Source organism: Terrapene carolina, unplaced genomic scaffold (genome assembly GCF_002925995.2).
Source record: "Terrapene carolina triunguis isolate 2854851 unplaced genomic scaffold, T_m_triunguis-2.0 Scaffold233, whole genome shotgun sequence".
NCBI classification, from domain to species: Eukaryota; Metazoa; Chordata; order Testudines; family Emydidae; genus Terrapene; species Terrapene triunguis.
The window spans coordinates 12,298,812-12,322,957 of NW_020664584.1; the positions used below are offsets into that span (position 1 = coordinate 12,298,812).

Genomic DNA, 24,146 nt, shown 5'->3' on the forward strand with positions numbered 1-24,146 from the left:
CCCCCCACACCCTCAGCCTTCTGCCCTGAACCCCCACATCCCCACTGCCCTCTGCCCTGACCCCTGAACCCCCCCACACACACCCAGCCTTCTGCCCTGCACCCCCACACAGCCCCAGCCCTCTGCCCTGACACCTGAAACCCCCCCCCCCCCGGTCTGGGGTCCTGGCTGCCGGCCCGTTGTCAGCTGGCGTCCCGGCCGCAGGCCCCGCTCAGCCCGCTGCTGGCCTAGGTGAACAGAACCCCAGTCTGGAAGCGGGCTGAGCAGGCTGGCGGCGTAAGATCAGCATTTTAATTTAATTTTAAATGAAGTTTCTTAAACATTTTGAAAACCTTGTTTACTTTACATACAACACTAGTTTAGTTATATAATATAGACTTAGAGAGAGACCTTCTAAAAAACGTTAAAATGTATTACCGGCACGCGAAACCTTAAATTAAAGTGAATAAATGAAGACTCGGCCCACCACTTCTGAAAGGTTGCCTACCCCTGAGCTAGATGAATTCAGAATGGAAATAAAGCATAATTTTTTAACAGTGAGGGTAATTAACCATTGGAACAATTTATCAATGTTCCCTCTAATTTTTTCCATCCGTGTGTGGAATGAATTTCGTTATGTGCACCATATCGAGGTAATGTGCTGCTCTGTGCCACCAGTAGAAACAAAAAACCTGGATATAATATATATTTTTAAAAAGTTACCATTGGGATGATTACTCCAGCCAGGACAGGTTAGGCATTTTAGAACTCACTACTCAAAGAATTAAATTTAAGCGTAAGAGAGAAATAAAAATTATGAAATGCGTAGACCAGTCAAAAACACCATGCCCTCACTGGTCTCCATCCACAGTACCAGTCTCCGCAATGCTGCTGGTCACCTTCCCTGTGGCACCACTCCCAGACCTTGGGCTATGGTTGATAGAAAGAGGCACCGATGGCCCCTCCCTAGTCCCCGAGGGAGGAATCCTTCCTAGAATCGGAGTGAGAGCCCATCCTCCAGCCCTGGAAGCACTGCTCATTGGGGGTGCCAGATGTTTTACCGGGGGCCTGTAGTGGGCGCCTGGCCACAAGGTCAATGACCAGTCCACTGGCCATATTAGAACCCGTGGGCTCTCCCCATGATGCCAGGGCCATGCTCTCAAAGCTCTTCTGTGGGCCCCTCTGAGAAGCGGTCCGCAGTACTGTCAGGCACCAGGATGGGACCCAGATTCAGACTCTGATACTGGTACTGAGCGGCAGAAGTCGGTTACAAGGGAGGCTTCTCCACAGGCAGTGTCCCAGCCCGTCCCCCAGTTGTGCCATTCTCCTCCTTGCCCTGTGATGAGGCAGTCGCAGGCCCCTCTCACCCGCTCCCTCCTGATGACTTTCAGGCTCACCAGGAACTTCTTAAAAGGGTGGCCTTGAATTTGGGTTTGGAGGCTGGGGAGTTCGCAGAGCAGGTGGACAGCCTTTTTGACATCCTAGCAACCTCAGCATGAGGTGTGCAAGGTGGTCAAAGCCCTGTGGCAGATCCTGTCCTTTTTGCCACCAATTTCAAAGAGGGCGGAAAAGAAGTAATATGTGCTTGCCAAAGGTTGTGAATACTTATATTCCCACCCGCCCCTGAGCTCTCTCATAGTGTCCGCCATGAACGAGCGGGACAGGCAGGGACAGGTGAGCGCCATGCCTAAAAACAAGGATGCTAAGAAACTGGACCTCTTCGGGAGGAAAATTTATTTGACTGCCAGTCTCCAGCATAGAATATCTAACCAGCAGGCGCTGCTGGGTAGATATAATTACATCTGGGACTCGGGGAAATTTAAGGACTCCCTGCCACAAGACCTCAGACAGGAATTCGGGTCTGTTCTGGAGGAGGGCAGAACAGTAGCTAGGGCCTCTCTCCAGACAGCATTGGATGCGGTGGACTTGGCAGCCAAGTCCATGGCTTCCTCTGTCTCAATGAGATGGAGCTCGTGGCTGCAGTCCTCTGGGTGTCCCTGGGAGTACAGCAGTCAATCCAGGACCTCCCATTTGAGAGTAATGTTCTGTTTTCCGTGCAAACAGATTACAGGCTGCATGGCCTAAAAGATTCCTGTTCCACGCTCTGCTCCTTGGGGTGGTACACGCTGTCGGCCTCTAGAAAGCCTTTCCGACCTCCTATACCACCGAAGTTCTCAGGTCCCCTGAGGCAGATCTCCTACAGAAGAAGGGACAGAGACAAACATTGTCCCCCCTCTCCATTCTCCTCGATCACCCAGTCGGGGTCTGTGTGACACTCAGACGCCCCGTGGTGGACATTTTGAGGGTGCACCTGAGGGTGACGCACCGGACTCACACCCCCTTTATTTTTAAACTGATTGTCCCTGTGCCTTGCTGCATGGGCCCAAATCACCTCGGACCATTGGATGCTCAACCCCATAACATCTGGGTACACCCTGCAGTTTTCCTAATCCCAAAGGCCAAAGGGGACCTCAGACCCATTCTAGACCTGCGTCGCCTCAACAAATATCTCAAGAAGTTGAAGTTCCACATGGTCTTCCTGGCCTCCATCATTCCCTCTCTGGATCCAGGAGACTGATATGCCACCCTTGATTTAAAGGACGCTTATTTCCATATTTACATTTTCCATGGGCACAGAAGATTTCTCTGATTTGTAGAAGGCCAACGTCACTGCCAATTCATAGCTCTACCCTTCGGCCTCTCAGCCGCTCCAAGGGTCTTCACAAATTGCATGGCTGTAGTGGCTGCTTACCTGAGACGTTGAGGGGTGCAGATTTACCCATACTTCGATGACTGGCTGGTCAGAGGCAGGTCACAAGCCCAGGTGCAGCGCAGCCTCGACTTGGTGAGGTCCACCTGTCAGGATCTGGGCATGCTTACAAATGAGCAGAAGTAAACTCTGACCGCAGTTTAGCAGATAGAGTTTATAGGAGCAGTGCTCGATTCTACCCAAGCCAGGGCCTTCCCTGCCAGAGTCCTGGTTCCGAACCATGTTGGACTGCATCATCCACGTGAGAGCCTATCTGCTCACAACTGCCCGGATGTGCCTCAAGCTGCTGGGCCTTATGGCAGCATGTACTTACGTGGTCCTACATGTGTGCCCTGCCTCTCAGACTCTTGCAGTCATGGCTGGCTTTGATCTATGCCCTGGGCAGACACGATTTGGACCTGGTGGTCACGGTTCCATCGCACATCTTGTCATCCCTGATGTGGTGGACGGAGCCCCGATTGGTGTTGGAGTGAATTCCCTTTGCGGCCCTGTGTTCTTCAGTGACGTTGGTCTCCGACGCATTGGATCTGGGGTGGGGAGCCCACCTCGGTGACATCAGCAGGCAAGGTCTCTGGTTGCAGGAAGATCACTCCCTGCATATAAACATTAGGGACTTCAAGGTGATATGTCTGGCCTGCCAAACTTTTCTTCTGTTTCTGGAAGGCAAAGTTTTCCAAATCCTGACGGACAGTACGTCGGGACATGGCAATGTTCTGTATCAACAAATAGGGCGGAGTCCGCTCATCAGACCTGTGCCAAAAGGCTCTCCGATTGTGGGACTCTACGTCCAGCATGCCATTCATCTAGTGGCCTCATACCTGCTGGGGACCAAAAACACGTTTGCAGATCTCAGCTGGTTTTTCTTGTCTTCCCACGAGTGGTCTCTCCACCCAGAGGTGCTCAGCTGCATCTTCCAGAGATGGGGGGGCTCCCCAGGTGGACCTGTTTGCATCCAGACAAAACAGGAAGTGTCACCAGTTCTGCTCAGTCAGCGGGCTCGACAGAGGCTCCCTGTCTAATGCCTTCTTGTTCCCATGGTCGGGAACACTGATGTACGCCGTCCCTCCCATTCCACTGGTGCACAGAACCCTCTTGAAGATCAAGTGGGACAGGGCAAAGGTTATCCTGATAGCTCTGGCGTGGCCATGCCATGACTGGTTCGGCACGCTGTTAGAGCTTTCGATAACAGCACCGCTAGAGCTCCCGCTCCAACCGGATTTGCTGTCCCGAACCATGGCCATCTGCTACACCCAAATCTAGCAGGCATGGGATGATGCCAGTTTCAGTAGAGCAGCGTTGCAGTCCACATGACCATGAACTCCGAACCCATCTCCAGAGTCACCTAGCATGGAATCATCATGACCAAGCACTTGAAGAAGAAAAAATGGTCACCTACCTTTCGTAACTGTTGTTCTTTGAGATGTGTTGCTCATGTCCATTCCATGACCCGCCCTCCATCCCCGCTGTTGGAGTTGACAGCGAGGAGGAACTGAGAGGCTGCAGGGCCAGTGGTGCCTCATATACCAGCACATGTGTGCGGGACTCCAGAGGATGCCAGAGCCGGCCCTATGGATACCACTAAGGCAAAAAGTTTCCGGCAGCCGTGCACGTGAGCGCACACACTCATAGCATGGAATGGACATGAGCAACACATCTCAAAAAACAATAGTTATGAATGGTAGGTAAACATTTTTTTCCTAAATGATACGCTGTCGGAATTATTTTGGGGAAGTTCCATGTCCTGGGTTATGCAGGAGGCCAGTCTAGATGATCACAATGATCCCTTCTGTCCTTGGAATCCATGAATCCCATCTTTGTAGGGAATGTTCCCCCTCAGCTGTCCCCAAAAGTCCCAGCTGCCCTAGTGTGACCATGCGGTTCTGGCGAAACCCAACTGAGAGTGCCAACTCAGGACAAATCGCTCAAATAGGGCAGTTACAGCCCAAGGCTGGGGTTTCTTCCACCTCTAAGGCAAACCAAACCAGCCAGACCGGGAGGACTTCGGTCTCACCCCACTGGCTAACTGCAAGTCTCACAAGCAATCTCCTTAGACACTCCAGTTTCCCAGTATTACCACCAGAGCCACTCGTTATGGGGACAAATGGTTATGAAAACCAATACCCCAGTAAAAGAAAAAGGTTCTCCTGATCCCAAAGGACCAAGCCCCAGACCCAGGTCAATATACAAATCAGATCTTACCCACAAATCACGCTGATGCCAATCCTTTAGAATCTAAAATCTAAAGGTTTATTCATAAAAGGAAAAAGATAGAGATGAGAGTTAGAATTGGTTAAATGGAATCAATTACATTCAATCATGGCAAAGTTCTTGGTTCAGGCTTGCAGCAGCGATAGAATAAACTGCAGGTTCAAATCAAGTCTCTGGAATACATCCCCCGCTGGGATGGGTCCTCAGTCCTTTGTTCAAAGCTTCAGCTTGTAGCAAAGTTCCTCCAGAGGTATGAAGCAGGATTGAAGACAAGATGGAGATGAGGCATCAGCCTTATATAGTCTTTTCCAGGTGTAAGAACACCTCTTTGTTCTTACTGCGGAAAATTACAGCAAAATGGAGTTTGGAGTCACATGGGCCTGTCCCTGCATACTTTGCTGAGTTACAAGGCGTATCTGCCTTCTTTCAATGGGTCCATTGTATAGCTGATGGTCCTTAATGGGCCATCAAGCAGACTAGGCAGAGCTAACACCAATTTGTCTGGGATGTCACCCAGCAGCATAGCATAAGTTTGAAGTACAGACAGTATAGAGCTAATATTCTTAACTTCAACTACAAAATTGATACACATATATAGATAGCATAATTATAACCAGTAATTCATAACCTTGTCTTAGACACCCCATTTGACCCCCTTTACACAAGATCTGGGTGCCACTACAGGACCTTGGTTGCAACAATGATCTATATGGTCCCAGATTACATCAATAACGTCACACCTAGGCATTAGGCACTTCTTCCACCTTAGCTGTCAGCAGCTGCAACCAGCAGGCAGAGAAGAGCACCTGCCTGCCCAAGTCTGACAGAGAGAAAGAGCGCCAGATTCCACTATCCAGGGGGAGTGGCTTGACTGCCAGCCTCACCTGCTAGGCATGTCTTGTACTGGAAATCAGGGGTAGCCAGGTTCATGCTTCATCCAGAGTGTGATTTATCTGCTTGCAAAGTAGGAGGGCACAGCTGTAAGTTCTGTCTGCACTGCATGTAGGTAGCTAGGAAAGGGATGAGGAGTGAATTGAGACCTATCGTGCATCCACAGACAGGTGAAAGCTCTCACTTGAAGGCATGTGTTAGTACTACCAGGCACCCAAATGGGGTCAGACCTGCATCAGTTATTGGATTACTAATTGAGAATTTTCCTCTCTCCGGTCAGCCCTATGGAGCTTCCATGCCAGGGAATGTGCATGCACCAAGCACCCTGACAACTAGGAAACAATGGCTTTCTCTGAAGCTATAAATCAGCATTTGTCTGACTATGATAGAGTGACTGAAGGCAGACCCCACTGAAAATGCCAAGGTCAGGGCAGGCTGCAAAAAGAAGAGCAGATTCTCCCAAAATTGGGGGTTAACACTATAGTTAAATTCACCAACCAGTCACAAAACTGTGCTTCTGATCCCCCACACTGGTTATCAAGAAGCTAGAAAAAAGAAATAACACAGCCCCCTTTATTGCATTCCAGTCTCTTGCTCCCAGTCAGCGAATAGATCCAGTAAAGTGAGAAGTTACTTAAAACTCTATTCACTATACAAAATGTTCTTCTGATCCTTAAAGGACTGCCACATTACCAGATCAAAATTTTTTATTAAAGCTAATGTTAAAATTATCTAATACACAGGTTAAGGAAAGAGTGTTTATACATCTGGGTATAATGCTTAAATTATCCAAAAGTATAAAGTTTGGTTTAAAAGTCATAAAATACATATAATACATAATCTGCAATATCCCAAATTAAGGTTAATAAATTTAACGATACAGTTTAGATATTAGCATCCAAATATTTGGGTACATCACTCAAAAGGCTATACTAAGAATAGCTTGTGGAAAGCAAATATAGCAATGAGTGTAGATTGTCCCCGAGTAATTGGGAATTTAGGATTCTCAGTAAATACAACCCATCAGAGAAGTATTTAAGTTACTTTCATGACTTTGCTTCTCAATGGCACTCCAGCTCATCTGTCATGGTATCATCGGCGTCCGGGGATGTGTTCTAAATAGATGTTCCTTGACCACCTGATGGTGTCTGATACCATGATTAGCCCCATCAGCTGAGCATAGCGCTGACCGATTCTGCATACCCGCAACACTTGCTCACTAGTTTGGATCTTACCCAAAATACCACACTGCCAGCCAATCCTTTAATATCTAAAACTAAAGGTTTTATTATAAAAGAAAAGAAAGTGTTGAGAGTTGTTAAATGGGCAAAACAATCAAATACGTACATATGACTTTAGAGTCCACATATCAGGTTCCTAGCAGCAATGGTGAGCATGCTAGCTTGTAAAGTCCCTCTTGAACACATCTCAACCTTGGATGGGTCTATCAGTCAAAGCTTCAGTTTGTAGAAAAGTTACTCCAAAGGTGATGTTGCCGGCACAGAGTGCCCGAGGACAGCAACAGCGGGGTTCGTTGCCCGGTATGCTTCGCGCCAATAAACACACCAGGGTGGAGAAGCAATCAAAGTTTATTTGGGATCCCAAAGCGGTGCAAGGAGACTGGCAAGTCTCAAATCAAGCACACTATCATAAGCAGTTTCTCTCTTCTTATACATTTTTGCAACTAAGCCTCACCCCCCCTTCCCCCTCCCTTCCTCCCTCCATCATCCCTCCCTTCCCTGGTAATAGTTACTAAGCAAATAGCAATTACATTTAAGCAGTTAAGTCATTCTTGGCAGCTATAAGTCTAGCTTGTTAGTAACTTCTTTAAACCATTATCTTGTCCTTTTTCCCTTTGAACTGTTATTTTCCCTTCAGCCAGAAACATGCAGGCTTCATTATTACCGCTTGATACCGGTATGAGCAGGGGGGTTGCACACAGATAACTGGTTGCTTACATATTCCAATTGCACCTGGCTTGTGAGGTCGATTAGAGTTTAAACATGGAAGGAGTTTGGTTCATTTAGGCCTAGTGCAGGAAGGCTTCATTGACACTAGTGGCCTTCCACCCTCCCGAGTTACCTAGGGTTATGCCTAGTGACACCAACACCAACAACTCCCCTCTTTGAGAATACTCAACAAGCTTTTGGCTGAGTTTTCTCATATTCTGTGGACAAGATACGATTGAGTGCCATGGAGCTGGGGTTCTCAATGAGAGGGGGTATGTCGGGATTTTGGGGGAACGGGGGGGCACAAAGCTTGCGGAGTAGCATTTTAAAACAAGCAATCAGGAGGAGGGTGACCAGGCACAGTACCACACCTGTGAGGAGGAGACGCACAAGGCCACTCCCCAGTCCTCCTAGGTCGGGCAACCAACTCCAAAGGGAATCGAAAACCGTGGGTTCCCTTTCCTGGGCCTTCCACTGCTCGAAAGCCTGTTCGGCTGACAAGACGTGCTTGTTAATGTCCTCTGAGTTTTCCGGGACATAAGTACAACATTCACTCCCAATAAGGGCACACACTCCACCCTGGGAGGCTAAAACATAATCTAAGGCCTGTCTGTTTTGCAGGGACAGCAACCGGAGCTGGTAAAGCTCTGAGTTAAGGCTTTTCTCTATGGCCAGGGTCTCATTGGCATACTTGGTGAGAAACACAGAGAGCCTACGATAAAATTAAGCCAGCCATCCCACCCCATAGGATGGGAGGAGGATCATACCCAACCTGTCTTCTTCCGTAATGGGCTCTGGGGTGGCATACAAAGATCTATGCTGCCTGGGGTGGCCAGGGGGCAGTTTAGGGGGGGCACGAAGGGGAGGGGCAAGATATCCTAGATAGCAGCTTCCATACCACCGATGCGGTAGCCACTTATAGGCAGAGGTACTGCAAATGTAAAAGGAGTGGCCATTCCCTACCAAGCCATTATAATCACTACTCCACCTATTTGTTTGGGTGTCACTAAGCGTTCCGAACCGGGCGGTAGAGTCGGATCTGCCGTTAACATAGACAGGGATGGAAGCGTTACTGTCAGGGGATAAATAATACTGACAGGTGCTATTTCCAGCGGGCCAGGTGTGATTGCTGGACTTGAACTGTCGATAGCACACCAACCCGGGGGCCACTGACCGCAGCCTAATAGGGGAAGGGATATGCGTTGAGTTGGCCTGCGGCTTCCAGGGGTCGTCCCTTAATGCATACTGGGATTCAATGGTACAGTTTTGCGACAAGGGGGTACCCGAGGTATTTCTTCCCCTACTGAACCATCCCCAACAGATATGTGACCAATTTTGGGGAACTACCCTCCAGGGTAACCCTGCCGCGTGGTGCGGGATTTGGGAACACACCCAGCAGTTAGAGAGGTTAAACTCTTGGGCAAAGCAAACCTTCAGGGACTCATATATGTTTGTTTCCAAGTTAGTAGGGATTCCTTTCCATCCCGCATGTGCCTGGGTGGAAACGGGAGTCAATGAAAGGAGTGCCCCTATGGCAAAGAGTAACACAGTGGCAGACCCTGGACCTGTTTCCATGCTGGGCAGGTAACCCTAGGGCCTAACAATTACAATTCCCCAAATACCCACAAAATAACAATTACCAATAGCAGGCAGATTAAAAACAAAAGGGACCAGGCCACCAGGTTAGGCCGGCCCTGTGAAAATAAACACAACCAACGCTAGGAGTTCTCGCGGGGAGTGCGCTGCGACTGTCCAAAGAGATCACAGGGCATTCCCAGCAGACACTATTGTCGCCTGAATAACAGCTTAAGTCCCAGATCGTCGCTGGCAGTCTTCTCTGCAGGCTGGACGGTCCACCGTTCAGGAGCGGGCACTGCTTTCAGACGAGAGTGATGAATCCAGTTCTTGTGTCCTTCGACCTTTGCTGCTGTGTGGGAGACCAGCAGGACGGTGTGGGGTCCCTTCCACTTCTCTTGGAGAGGCTCGTCCTTCCAGGTCCGAATGAGAACAGAGTCACCTGGCTGCAAGGAGTGGACAGGGGCATCCAGCGGGAGAGGCTGCAAATCTTTGGTATACTTCTTTTATCTGTGAGAAAAGAAACCTAACACATTTCATTAATGCCTGGCAGTGTTTTGCAGATCTCATAGTTGCTTGGGCATATTCAGGCCCCCCTTTTCTTGGTTGTCAGCCAAGTCTTAGCTGTGAACAATGTCCTTGGATGGGGCCAGCATCTTATCTTTGGACTGAGCTTGCTAGCTATAATTTTTTTTTCCCAGTTAACTCGTTCTGTTCTTTTTCCTTTTCCCCTTCTTGGCTTCTTTTAACCTACAAAGGAAACTTCCACTCTTCACTTATACACCTTTTCCCAACAATGAACACATAACATTGCCATCATACACCCTTCCAGTAAAATAACTTCTATACAGAGCTTTGGAGCAACAAACCAGGACGAGCACACCCACTTTTGAGGAATCCACTCGGTACAACGTCTGGTGTCCAATAGCTTTCCTTTTTAAAACCTTAAATGCTTTGTTGGCTTCTGAGGACCAGTGAAAGGGGTCATGATCCGCTTCCTTAACGCATTTGTACAAGGGTTTAGCCCACAGTCCAAACTCTGGGATCCATATTCTGCAGAAGCCTGCCATGCCAAAAAGGGTGGGGGAATTTTTTAAATCCCTGGGCCAACACTGTCCAGCAAAGCTGCTTTTTAACCCTCCTTTTGTCCTCCCACTGGCTTCACTCTGGGGCTTGCATGGCTGAGGGCTCAATTGCAAGGGTCATTATCCAGGCATTTTCAGGGGGTAAGGTAAGGGTTACTTCATCTTGGGTGAACTCATACGGCCTGGCCCAATTGTTGTGTCGGACAGCCGAATGGCGGAGACCATGTAAAAGCAGTTCTTTGTAGGAGGTGAGACGGGTGAGATGCGTCAGCTCGTTGGGATTCCACCGGGGGTCTGCTATAGGGACCTGGTTTGCAGCAGCAGGGACGTGTGCTGCGTCTCCCTCATGTCTACGCTGTGCCTCCTCCCTTGCCTTAGACACAACCTGATTACGCTCCACCTCAGACAGCAGGGTCCGCATAAGGACATTACAGTCATCCTGGCTTATAGCTAGCCAGGCACCCCTCAAAGACCGAGATAAACTTGCTTGGGTTCGTAGAGAATTCCCCTGCCTGTGCCTTAAAGGCTGCTAGGTCCACTGGGTTAAAAGGCACATGCGTATAGACCTGCATAGTAGTAGCCGGGCAATCTTGAGATCCTGGGCGGGCTATCCGAGTCTCAGTAATCAACGGATAGAATCCCACCAAGGGGGCAATCTCTGGGACCTGAGGCACCTTGTCTTTATATGGTGGGGGTGTTGGAGCCGAAGGGGACACCGGCCCTGCCATCACAACCGGGGAAGGGTTCTGGGGACTAACAGTAGTTACTACCGAACCTGTCGGAGTCAAATTACACCTTTTGCAAAATATCTGTTCTATTTCATAAAGCCATAAACAATTGTGCATGCATATGTTTGTTCCATTTACCCGTTCGCTGACAAAACAGAAGCAATTGAAGGATCGTATTATAATTAAGTGATCCCTCCGGTGGCCACCTTTCCTGGTCCTCTAGCTGATATTGAGGCCAGTCTACTGTACAGAACCTTTTCAGTTTACTTTTAATCAACGGATCCGATCCAAACACTTTCCAGTTCACCAGAATGCATTCTAAGGGCATACACCTTGCCTTGCCTGCAGTACTCTGTCCCCACCCCATACTCTAGGGAGACACTGGGCGTCCCCAGGTCAAAACAGGTAAAGTCCCCACTGGACTGTTCCTACCTTATCCAAGGGTCCGGTTCTGCACCGTCACCCTATCCACGGGACCAGTTCCTCACCGTCGCCCGCAGCTGCTTCTCCACTATACGAGCGTGTTGCATCGTTGTGCCCTCCGGGGTCGACCAAACCACATCTCCGCCGAGGCCCCCGGTAAAGTCACCGGTGCACGCTGGGCGTCGGTCGTCGCCGCAATCTGTTGACCTCCGAGAGGGGTCTGGGCAAGGCTAAATTTCAGCCTCGAGCCCCACATTGGGCGCCAAGAACTGTTGCCGGCACAGAGTGCCCGAGGACAGCAACAGCGGGGTTCGTTGCCCGGTATGCTTCGCGCCAATAAACACACCAGGGTGGAGAAGCAATCAAAGTTTATTTGGGATCCCAAAGCGGTGCAAGGAGACTGGCAAGTCTCAAATCAAGCGCACTATCATAAGCAGTTTCTCTCTTCTTATACATTTTTGCAGCTAAGCCTCACCCCCCCTTCCCCCTCCCTTCCTCCCTCCATCACCCCTCCCTTCCCTGGTAATAGTTACTAAGCAAATAGCAATTACATTTAAGCAGTTAAGTCATTCTTGGCAGCTATAAGTCTAGCTTGTTAGTAACTTCTTTAAACCGTTATCTTGTCCTTTTTCCCTCTGAACTGTTATTTTTCCTTCAGCCAGAAACATGCAGGCTTCATTATTACCGCTTGATGAGCAGGGGGGTTGCACACAGATAACTGGTTGCTTACATATTCCAATTGCACCTGGCTTGTGAGGTCGATTAGAGTTTAAACATGGAAGGAGTTTGGTTCATTTAAGCCTAGTGCAGGAAGGCTTCATTGACACTAGTGACCTTCCACCCTCCCGAGTTACCTAGGGTTATGCCTAATGACACCAACACCAACAGTGAGAAGCAGGATTGAAGACAAACTTGAGATGATGCAGCTGCCTTTAATATCCTTTGCTACGTGACTTGTACATTCTTTGTCCCAAACACAAGCTCCCAGCACCTGGGCATGGAAAAGTATTTGGAGTCCCCTGACCACAGGCATGTCCCTACATGTCCTGCTGACTCATAGGTATAGCCCCTGGCTTCTCTCAATTGGTTCATTGTATAGCTGATTGCCCTTGATGGGCCATCAAGCAGCCTGGATAGTGCTGATGCCAATCTGTCTGGGGGTGCCACCCAGATATACAGCACAAATTTGAGATACAGATATACCACACAAATTTATAACTCACGATACAAAGATGATACATACATATAAACAAGTTGATCATATTCAGCAAATGATAACTTTTCCACTGATACCTTACATGGCATATCTTGTATAAGATTCATTGCAATTTTGTAATATCGGTATCAATAATATTATAAATGGTCACCCACATGCCCTACAACATCACACCCCTCACACAAAATTGATGCAGAAAGGTGTGTCACTAGACATCGCTGAATGCATCATTGGAATTCCCCATCCTGGACAACACATTTGCCATTATATTCTCCTTCCCCTTAATATGGATTATGTCCATTTCATATTCCTGGAGGGTTAAACGCTATCGAAGTAGTCTGGATTTGGTTCCCTTAGCCTTATTCAGCCACATCAGAGGTGCATGATGGCTCAACATAGTGAATTTTCTGTTATATAAATAGGGCCTGATTTGCTTAACAGCCCATTCAATTGCAAAATATTCCTTTTCAATAGTTGCATAATTTTGTTCAGTGGGTGTTAGTTTCTTGCTCAAGTATGCAATGGGCTGTCTTTTATCACCCTCCCCTTCTTGCATTAACACTGCCCCCAACCCAATATTGGAAGCATCTGTACACAGCAGAAATGGGTTCTCAAAATCAGAGCTGGTTTTTTAGATGAAGCCTCTTTAATGCTCTGGAAGCCCTTTTCACAGGCCTCTGTCCATAATATCACCTTGCCTGGCTTTCCTTTCTTGGTAAGGTTATTGGAGCAACAGTGTTGCTAAACCCCTTTACAAATCTCCTGTAGTAGTCGGCTAGGCCATTAAAGGGTTTGACCCACTTCTTTGTTTTAGGGACTGGCCAGCTTTTTACGGTTTCTACTTTGAAAGGTTCAGGGCGAACCAACCCATTGCTCACTCTGTGTCCCAAGTATGACGCCTCTGAGGCTCCCATCTTACATTTAGAAACCTTAACAGTTAGGTTAGCCCCACATAGCCTTTGCGACACAATTCCCACGTGGTTTATGTGGTCTTGCCAAGTGCCACTAAAGATGGCTAGATCATCTATGTAAGCTCTTGCAAAAGATTCCAAACCCTGTAGGACTTCATTTATAAGCCTCATGAATGTGGCTCCTAAATTTTGCAATCCAAATGGTAAGACCTTGAATTCATACAGGCCAGATTCCACTATGAAAGCAGGTGTCTTGGTATCTAAGGGAATTTGAGTTAAATCCAGCGCGCTTATGAACTTTGCTCTCCACAGTGTATCTAGCAAAACCTCTATCTTGGGCATAGGGTAAGGGTCAGGTTGTGTGATAGCATTTAGCTTCCTATAATCCATGCAAAACCTCATGTTTTTTTTGCTTTTTGGGTACCATAACGATAGGGGATGCCCATGAACTTTTAGATCTAGTAACTATTCCCATGGATAACATGCTTTCCACCTCCTGAATCTGCTTTTGCATTTCTCCCTTGGCTCTGTATGCCCTTCTGGGAGCTGGGTGAGGGGACCTGCAGTTTGAATGGAGTGCATTAGTCTGTCAGTCAGTCCTGACTGGTTTGAGAATGTCTGCCTGTGGTGCTTCAGTAAAGCTAACATCTCATTCTTTTGGGCTAGAGTTAAATTCTCTCCCATTTCCAACTGCAATTCCTCTCTGCTTTCTGTAACCATATTGGCCAAAGGCATAGACCACGTCTCTTCCTCAGCACAGAAAATCATGTTTCCAGCTACCTCCCTCTCCTGGTAAGCCTTCAACTTATTAATATGCACCATTTGCATATCCCCCCTGCCATGCCTCTTCACATTGTATGTAACTTCATTAATTCTCTCCACTACCTTATAGGGTCCATTCCAAATATTTTGCATAAGCACCATATCTCCAATTTCAAATGCTCTTTCCTCAGTATGCCTGTCATACCAAGCCTTCTGAGCTTCCTGACTTCTCTTAAGATTCTGCTGAACCAGATCCATCATGCCTTGCAAGCTTTCTTTAAACTGTGACACAAAGTCTACCACTAAGTGTTCTGTCACCTCAGTATTACCCTCCCAAGAATCACGAATGAGATCTAGGTATCCCCTGATCTGCCTCCATAAAGGAGCTCAAAGGGAACAAACCCTGTAGATTCTTGGGGTACACTTCTGTATGCACACAACAAATATGGCAATAAGATGTCCCAGTCATTCTGGCACCTGTCCACATACACATTTAGCATAGCCTTCAACGTTCCATTAAACCTTTCTACCCAAACCATTGGTCTCTGGATAGTAAGAGGCAGCTTGTAGGTGTTTTACTCCACACAGCTCCCATAGCTGCTTAAAGATAACATAAAATTGGCACCATGGTCTGACAAAATTTCCTTGGGAAAACCCACTCTGCTAAAAATAGTAAACCAAACCTGTGGCCACCATCTCTGCCTCAACATTAGACAAAGCTACAGCCTCAGGGTATCTGGTGGCAAAATCCACCAACACCAGAATATATTTCTTCCCATTCCTGGAAGGTTCAGGGAATGATCCCACAATATCCATAGACACTGGCAAATACCTACCCAATAAGGGTAATGGCTTTAGGGGCACCTTTTTAGGACCCTTAAAACTCTTGCACTTCTGACGCAAATCACAATGGGCAATACTTCTGCAATACCCCCTCACTGTTTCAAACAGGTAAGGCCAATAGAAATTTTGCTTCAGCCTGTCACAAGTTTTTTCTATGCCCAGATGTCCTGCAAAGGGACCATCATGAGCCAACTTTAATAAATCACTTCTGTATCCCTCAGGTACCACAAACTGTTTGCAGATCATGCAATGAAGCTGTTTTTCCCTGTAGCAGGTTCTCTGTATAGCAAACCATCTTGCATGAAAAATCTGCCCGTTCCTTCCCCTGCTGGGGCTTGGTTCTGAGCATCAATTCTGGCCCTTTCGAATGAAGCATTATCTTGTTGGGCCCTAATAAACATCTTATGAGTTTCACCTAAATTCAGAGCCACATCAGACACAATCTCAACCAGCACCAGCTTAAAGGTATCCTCTTTCTGGTCACAAATTCCTTGACTATTATTAGTTAGGTTATCCATATCAGAGCCATATTTTCTTTGTGGCCTGGTTATGACATTGACTTTACTAGTCACAACTACAATGTCATTTCCGATCAAAACATCTGCGGGGAGAAGTTCCCTTACTTCCACTATCATGTTACCCCTAAAATCTTTCCAATCTAAGTGGATATTTGCTAAGGGCACCTTTGCTCATCCTTGGGAATGGAGGTTGTCTATAACTCTGAAACGTTTGTAACTCTGAACAAAGCACAGTTCGGGCTCCAGCTCCAGCAGCTGACTCTCCAGGCCAGGCTGCAGCAGCAGCTCTCTCCTCAGCACTGGCAGCTTCCTTGCAGGCAGTTTCTTTTCCAGGTCAGACTGAGTTTGCAGGCTTGTCCCCATCCCAGCCGGGGTGTGTGTGAAAGGGTGAAAGTGGTGCAGACCCCAGAGGTGCTCTGGCTGCCTTGAACTGGCAGCTCCAGCATCTTCACCTCCTAGCTGTAAGTGGCTGCCCCGCAGGTGTGGGAGGGGACAGGCAGCCTAGATGTGCCTACCTTTAAGATGCAATACAGGCACAGTACAGTATTTGCTCTTTTTTGTGTGTGTGTGTGTGGGGGAATATCTCTGCTGCTGTGTGATTGGTTACTTCTGGTTCCACATGGAGTCCGGTTGACCGGTCAGTCCATAACTCTGGTGCTCGTATCTTTGAGGTTTTACAGTACTTAGAAAGTGCCACCTGGCTCATGATTTGATCTGGCAAATAATCCTCCTCCTGGACTAATTCCTTTTTAACTAAGGTAATGTCCAACGTAGAATCTCTCCATCTAGTACACACAATCCTATTGACCCTGGCACTCTTTATGAATTCCTCATTACCCCTCCATGTCTCAGCCCTAATATAATTAGTGAATGTATATTCATCCCTCCCATCGGGTTTACTAAAGTGGTAGCATTAACACCTGCAGTGTTCACATTTGGACTCAAGGTGGCAGTGTTAGCATTTATCTGGTTAGTCTCTGTACTCAAAGTAACTGCATTCAAATTGATTGCGGGTTGGGGCATTGCTGGTTTTAGGGTGTTTTTGTCCCTACGGTTTGGACAATGGCTTTATATGGCCAACAGTTCCACACAGATGGCATTTAACTGGTTTTTCTCTAGGGTGAGAGGTTTTAAATTCTGGGTTTGTATAAGATTTCCTAGCAAAGTTGGGGCCAGTCTTATTCTTGAACCCATTCTCTCTCTTAAACTGTGATGAATAGGAATTGTTTTTTCCTTGAGGCTTATGCCTTTCATGGTTTCTATCTCTACGAAAGCATCAGCAATTTCTGCATCTTTCAATGGTATCGGGTTTTTATCACACACTGCTGCTCTGATATGATCAGGAGCTATTTCAACTAGCTGTTCCATAGCAAATCAATCAATCATTTAATCAAAACTATCATAAGACTTTGCCCCCCTTAATCCCCTTTTTCATATACCCAAGCAGTATATGAGCAATCTCAACATATTTCAGAGTAGCAGCCGTGTTAGTCTGTATCCGCAAAAAGAACAGGAGTACTTGTGGCACCTTAGAGACTAACAAATTTATTAGAGCATAAGCTTTCGTGGGCTACAGCCCACTTCTTCGGATGCTGGGCTGTAGCCCACGAAAGCTTATGCTCTAATAAATTTGTAAATCTCAACATAGGTAACATCAGATAGTTTAACATTTCTAAATATCAGCCTATAAGACCCAGGAGTAACTAAAACCTTTGCAATACAGTTTCTTTAAACTTTACAAAGCAACAAAGAGTCCTGTGGCACCTTATAGACTAAGACATCTGTTAGTCTATAAGGTGCCACAGGACTCTTTGTTGCTATTTACAGATCCAGACTAACATGGCTACCCCTCTGATACTTTAAATTTTACGTAATTCAAAGCATCATATAACTCCATTTCATTAAATACCTCTCTTGCTTTTCCAGTCAGTCTGGTGAGAATACAGTGCTCACTTTATATTTATTTTTGATTACAAATATTTGTACTGTAAAAAAAAAAAATAGTATTTTTCAGTTCATCTAATACAAGTACAGTAGTGCAATCTCTTTATCATGAAAGTTGAACTTACAAATGTAAAAAATGAAACAATATAAAACTTTAGAGCCTACAAGTTCACTCAGTCCTACTTCAGGGAATTGCTCAGACATACAAGTTTGGTTACAATTTGCAGGAGATAATGCTGCCCGCTTCTTCTTACAGTGTCACTTGAAAGCGAGAACAGGCGTTCGCATAGCACTGTTGTAGCTGGCGTCGCAAGATATTTACATGCCAGATGCGCTAAAGATTCATATGTTCCTTCATGCTTCAGTTACCATTCCAGAGGACATGCGTCCATGCTTATGACGGATTCTGCTCGATAACGATCCAAAGCAGAGAAGACTGACGCATGTTCATTTTCAACATCTGAGTCAGATGCCACCAGCAGAAGGTTCATTTTCTTTTTTTGTTGGTTTGGGTTCTGTAGTTTCCACATCTGAGTGTTGCTCTTTTAAGACTTCTGAAAGCATGCTCCACACCTCGTCCCTCTCACATTTTGGACAGCACTTCAGATTCTTAAACCTTGGGTCGAATGCTGTAGTTATCTTTAGAAATCTCACATTGGTACCTTCTTTGCATTTTGTCACATCTGCTGTGAAAGTGTTCTTAAAACAAACATGTGCTGGGCCATCATCTGAGACTGTTATAACATGAAATATATGGCAGAATGCGGGTAAAACAGAACAGGAGACATACAATTCTCCCTCAAGGAGTTCAGTCACAAATTTAATTAACTCATTATTATTTTTTAACGAGCCTCATCACATCTGGGTGGGGAAATTGCATGCAGGGCCAAGAATGTAGGGCTGGGGCAGGGGGTTGGGGTGCGGGAGGGAATGCGTGGTGTGGGAGAGGGTGCAGTGTGCAGGAAGGGGCTCAGGGCAAGGGGTTGGGGTGCAGGAGGGGTGCGGGGTGTACAAGAGGGCTCAGGGCAGGGGGTTGGGGCGCAGGAGGGGTGCGGGGTATGGGAGGGGGTTCAGGGCAGGGGGTTGGGGTGCAGGAGGGGTGTGGGGTGTGACAGGGCTCAGGGCAGGGGGTTGGGGTATGGGGTTCAGGAGGGGTTTGTGGTGCCGGCTCCACAAATAGATGTGTTTCCAATGGGGTCCTTCAGGGATCTAATCTTGTCCCTTCATATTTAACATTTTAACAATGACCTGGAAGAAAGCATAAAATCATCATGGATAAAGTTTGCAGACATCACAAAAAGTGGGGGAGTGGTAAACAATGAAGAGGACAGATCATTAATACAGAGCAATCTGGATCACTTAGTAAAGTGGGAGCAAGCAAACAGTATGTATCTTAATACAGCTAAATATTAAGGTATACATGGTGGAATAAAAAATGTAGGCCATACTTACAGGATGGGGGACTCTGAAAAAGATTTGGGTGTTGTGGTGGATAATCAGCTGAACATGAGCTCCCAGTTCTATGCTGTGCCAAACAAGCTAATGCAATCTTTGGATGCATAAACGGGAATCTCAAGGATGAGTAGAGAGGTTACTTTAACTCTGTATTTGGCACTGGTGCGACTTCTGCTGGAATACTGTGTCCAGTTCTGGGATCCACAATTCACAAAGGATGTTGAAAAGTTGGAGAGGGTTCAGAGAAGAACCACAAGAATGATTAAAGAATTAGAAAACATGCCTTTATAGTGATAGACTCCATCTATTTAGCTTAACAAAGAGAAGGTTAAGGAGTGACTTGATTGCAGTCTATACATACCTACATGGGAAACAAATATTTAATAATCTGCTCTTCAATCTAGCACAGGTATAACACTATCCCATACCTGGAAGCGGTAGCTAGACAAATTCAGACTGGAAATAAGGCATATATTTTTAACAATGAGAATAGTTAACCAATTTACTAAGGGTCATGTGGATTCTCTGTCACTGACCATTTTTAAATCAAGATTGGATGTTCTTCTAAAAGCTCTGCTCTAGGAATTATTTTGTGGAAGTTCTATGGCCTGTGTTATTCAGGAGGTCAGACTAGATGATCACAGTGGTCCCTTCTGGTCTTTGAATCTATGAATCTATGATTCAGTCCATGGACATTGCAAGAACTGGTGGACACCCTCAGCTCTCCTAAACAACTGTCTGAGGGATGTCTGTGCTGCATCTGGGAACAAGCCTTCCAGGCCGTGTGGACAGACTCATGTATAGGGCTCATGTTACTGTGCTAAAAATAGCCATGTAGATGTTGCAGATGCTTGAGGTGCCGAGCTCCAACTCAAGCCACAGCCTCAAAGCGATGTCTACACTGCTATTTTTAGCATGCTAGTGAAAGTCCCACTAAGAAAGGCTGTAGAGGTCACAGATGCAGTGCAGACATACCCTCAAGGATATAGGTATGCCTTTCTGTGACTGGGGAGGGGAAAAGAAAGAGAGAGTGAGAGTGAGAGAGTGTGTGTGTGTGTGTGTGTGTGTGACTAAAATACTGAACTATCAGTCCTCAGCTTCTACTGAACGAGGTCCAATGGGAATAACTTCCAGCGTAGGCTTTTCACCCTGAACATTCTTGACTGCTCCCATTGCTGGACTTACCTCAGTAACTTTCAGCCTCACCCTCTCACTCACATCCTATTTCCCTTCTTTTTTCCCCCTTCTGTCTCCTGCTTCTAGGAATCTTTTCCTGTCTCTTCTCAAAATCCACTTGCCGTCTGACTTCCCAGAACTAACTCTTACTTCTTTTCCACTTTCCCACAATACACTGTTTTACTTAGCGTGGATAAGAGTTTTTAACCAGACCTTTTTGTCTTTTGGGAATGGTGCAAATGGCCTTGATTTATCTTTAAACGTTCTGCTCAGTACACTCCTTATATTTTGCAGGACAAGGTCATTCTCCTTGTTCTTGTAAACCCTGGTTCAGACTAACCGAGAGTCAAACCAATTTTAACGAACAGTAAAAATCACATCTAACTTGTTTCCCAGATTTAACACCTTTTCACCAGTGGTTTATTTTGGGCTTTTTTTTTAGATGGATGAAGAAGCCTCGATGTGGGGTTCCTGATCATCCCCATATAAGCCATAGCCGAAGAAATAAGCGATATGCGTTAACTGGACAAAAATGGAGGCAGAAGCATATAACATACAGGTATATTCTAATTTTTTTAAAGGGTGAAGAATAGTTTGACGTAGATTTTATATTGAGCTGTGAAAAGTGAAAATGTCTTTTCATACATACGGCCCGCTGAACTTTAGAAAAACATGGAAGGTAATTTTTTTCAAAAGTGCCTAAGTGACTTAGTAGTCTAAATCCCATTTTCAAAATTATTTAAGGCATTTAGGGACAGATTTTCAAAGATATTTAGGTCCCATTAGTTAGGCGCCAAACCTGCTTAAATTATTTTGGACATCTCAATAAGTGCCTATCAGCATCTTTAGTGCCTTTGTAAATCTGGCCCTTGGCTTAAATGACATAATCAAAAGTGCTACCTAACAATTATTTGTTCCCTACCTGCTTTTTGATTATGTCATTTAAACCCTGAATGCGTTTTAGTGACAGTTTTTCAGAGGTGGTACTGAATATTACAAATGGATGTCTTTTCTTTTTGTTCTGTAAAGCACTCAAAAATGTTTTGCCACTTAAAAATAATAAACAAATTTCTTATTTTTATGTATCTAATATTCTGAGTATGTTTCAAGTCCAGAGTCATAATGAACGCTGCCAGGAATTTTCTGCAAACATTTTATGACATTTGTATTAAAACGAAATTAAGTATTGAAATCATTGGTTTTAGCTGAAAGGAGTTTCGTCTAACTTTTACTTTTTACAGGCTACACAAACTTTGTGAAAACATTTCTAAAATTATCTATATTGTGTAACTTCATGATAATGGAACTGTAGAAAAATATCTAGTAATTGTTTAATGGTGAATTATCATCCAAAGGGGATGCTTCTAATCAAGTCCTATAGGCATCTGTTCTTGGAATGAAACCTGTTGCTGGTAAAGTTGGCAGATGGCAGAAAAATTGGTGGAATGGTAAATAATGATAAAGACAGATCAGACAGAGTATTTTACTACAGTCAGATGCAAGGTCCTCTATCTAGGAACAAAGAATATAAGTCACACTTACAGGATGGAGGACTATATCCTGGAAAGCAGTGACTTGGAAAAGGACTTAGGAATCATGGTAGAAACCAACTGAACATGAGGTCCCATGAAATGCTGTAGCTAAGAGAGCTAATGAGATTCTTGGATGTAAGCGGGGGAGTGTCAAGTAGTAGTAGGGAGGGCATATTGCTATTGTATACAGCATTAGTTAGACCATTCCTGGAATACAGTGTCCAGTTGTGATGTCCAGGACTTGGAGTGAAGATTAAGAGCTAGTCATGTTGAGTTTGAGCTGATGGCTAGATATCCACGAGGAGATGTTGGAGAGACAGGCTGAGATTTTAATTTTTGGACTGAAGGAGGAGATCTGCAATAAAGATGTAGATTTTTAATCCCTGAGCATAGACATGCTTGTTGAATTTGTATTTACTGATGAGATTACCCAGAGATAAGGTGTAGAAGGAGAAGAGAAGAGGACCAAGGAAAGAGTCATGTGGACCCTTCACAGAAAGCTAGAGGGAGGATGAGGAGGATCCCCCGAAGGATGCACTGAAGGAGTGGTTTGAGAGGTAAGAGGAGAACAGCAGAGGGCGGAGTCATAGAAGCCAAGGGAGGACAAGATTTCCAGAAGAAAAGCATGGGCAACTGTATGAAAGGCAGCTGACAGGTCAAGTAGAATGAGGATGGAGCACTGGTTCTGAGCTTTGGCCAGGAAGAGGTCATTAGAGACTTTGGCAAGAGTGGTTCTTCTTCAAGTGCTTGCTCATGTCCATTCCATTGTAGGTGTGTGTGCTCGCCACATGCACTGGTGCCGGAAGTTTTTCCCTCAGCGGTATCCGTAGGAGAACGGCTCTGGCGCCCTCTGGAGTGGTGCCCATATGGTGCGATATAAGGGGCGCCCACCACTGGCTCCCACCACCCTCGGTTCCTTCTTACCGCCAGTGATGGTGCTGGAACATCTCTTGCTTTGGCAAGCCTCCTTGTTCTGAATCTGTTGAGATGAACTTCTCTCTGTAAATACTTAAAAGTTGTTAGTAGTTTCCCTTAGTGTAGTTAGTTAGTTAGTCCCGGACAGACTCAGCCTAGGGATGGGGCATGCCCCAATCCCCAGGCTTCAAACCCTGTGATTGCTGCAAAAAACCGATGCCCATCAGCAATCCTCATAGTAGCTGCCTGGGCGAGACCCATATCAGTGACAAGTGTCAGATCTGCAAGGGGTTCAAACCTTGGACAAAGAAGGAGCGAGACATACATCTCCGGGTGCTCCTTATGGAGTTGGCGCTAGTACCAGCACCGGAGCCATCCAGGTCGGACTCTGCTCCTAGTACCGCGGCATTGGTATGGAGCACTCGGCCGATGCTGTCTTCGGACTGACGCTGATTTCCCCTCCCCAGCACCGGCCAGGAAGCAAAGAAAGGCTGGGAGGGGACAATCTCCGATGTCCCGTAAAGGGAAGGAGAGGGCCAGAGGGGAGCAAGGACCCATGAAGGGCAGCTCCTCAACTCCGTGCGGGAGTCGGGCCTGAGCTCAGGTTGAATGGGTTAGCCCATCCCGAGATGCGCCTGCCACCCCGGAGAGCGACGTGGGCCTCTGGCATGTGGACATGCCATCGACGTCCGAGGCCCTGCAGGTGACACAGGATATCTGAGTGTTACCGGTGCCGCCCACACCGGTCGTGGTGGTTCCCCGTTCTAAGGGCAAACCTGCCATGGGACCTTTCCAGCGGTCCTCATCTGTGTGGCACCGCTCTCCTCCTCAGTGAGTGTCCTGCCAGCGCTCGCCCGCGCAGAACTGCCAGGCCTTAGACTTAGGGAGGCTGGCCCGAAGGAGCCTTTACTGGTCTCCGGACTCGGGGCACCACTCGCCTGGCTTGAGACGCAGCTCGCCGGTGACTTGGCGCAGGCCCATGGAGGTGCGCCCATCCCTGTAGCCCCGATACCGGGACCGACCTAGCCACTCCTCAAGTGTGTGGCACCACTCCAGGGACACAAGCCAACGGTCCCAAGAGCCTTGTTACTGGTTGCCAGAGCACCGGTACAGGTTGCCGTGGTCGGGTCGATGCTCCCCATCTCGACGGCCAACTCGCTCTTGCTCCTGCTTGATGGACCAGCATCACTTAAAAAGCGAGGCATAGGCAACAACTTTCCCTGGCGTCGGTGGGTGCTCGTGCCACCCTGGCCCTGCCCTGACTCC

The 24,146-nt window shown here is 46.7% G+C and overlaps 1 protein-coding gene across 3 annotated transcripts in view; it reads left to right on the plus strand.

The window, feature by feature from the left end:
* The window catches only part of MMP24 (matrix metallopeptidase 24), a 175,397-nt gene that overhangs the window by 30,785 nt on the left and 120,466 nt on the right, over window positions 1-24,146 (plus strand). For all 3 annotated transcript variants that reach the window (XM_026656786.1, XM_026656787.1, XM_029912606.1), the window contains exon 3: window positions 20,876-20,992. In XM_026656786.1, coding sequence (XP_026512571.1) covers window positions 20,876-20,992 — 117 coding nt within the window. The remainder of the gene's footprint in view (window positions 1-20,875; window positions 20,993-24,146) is intronic.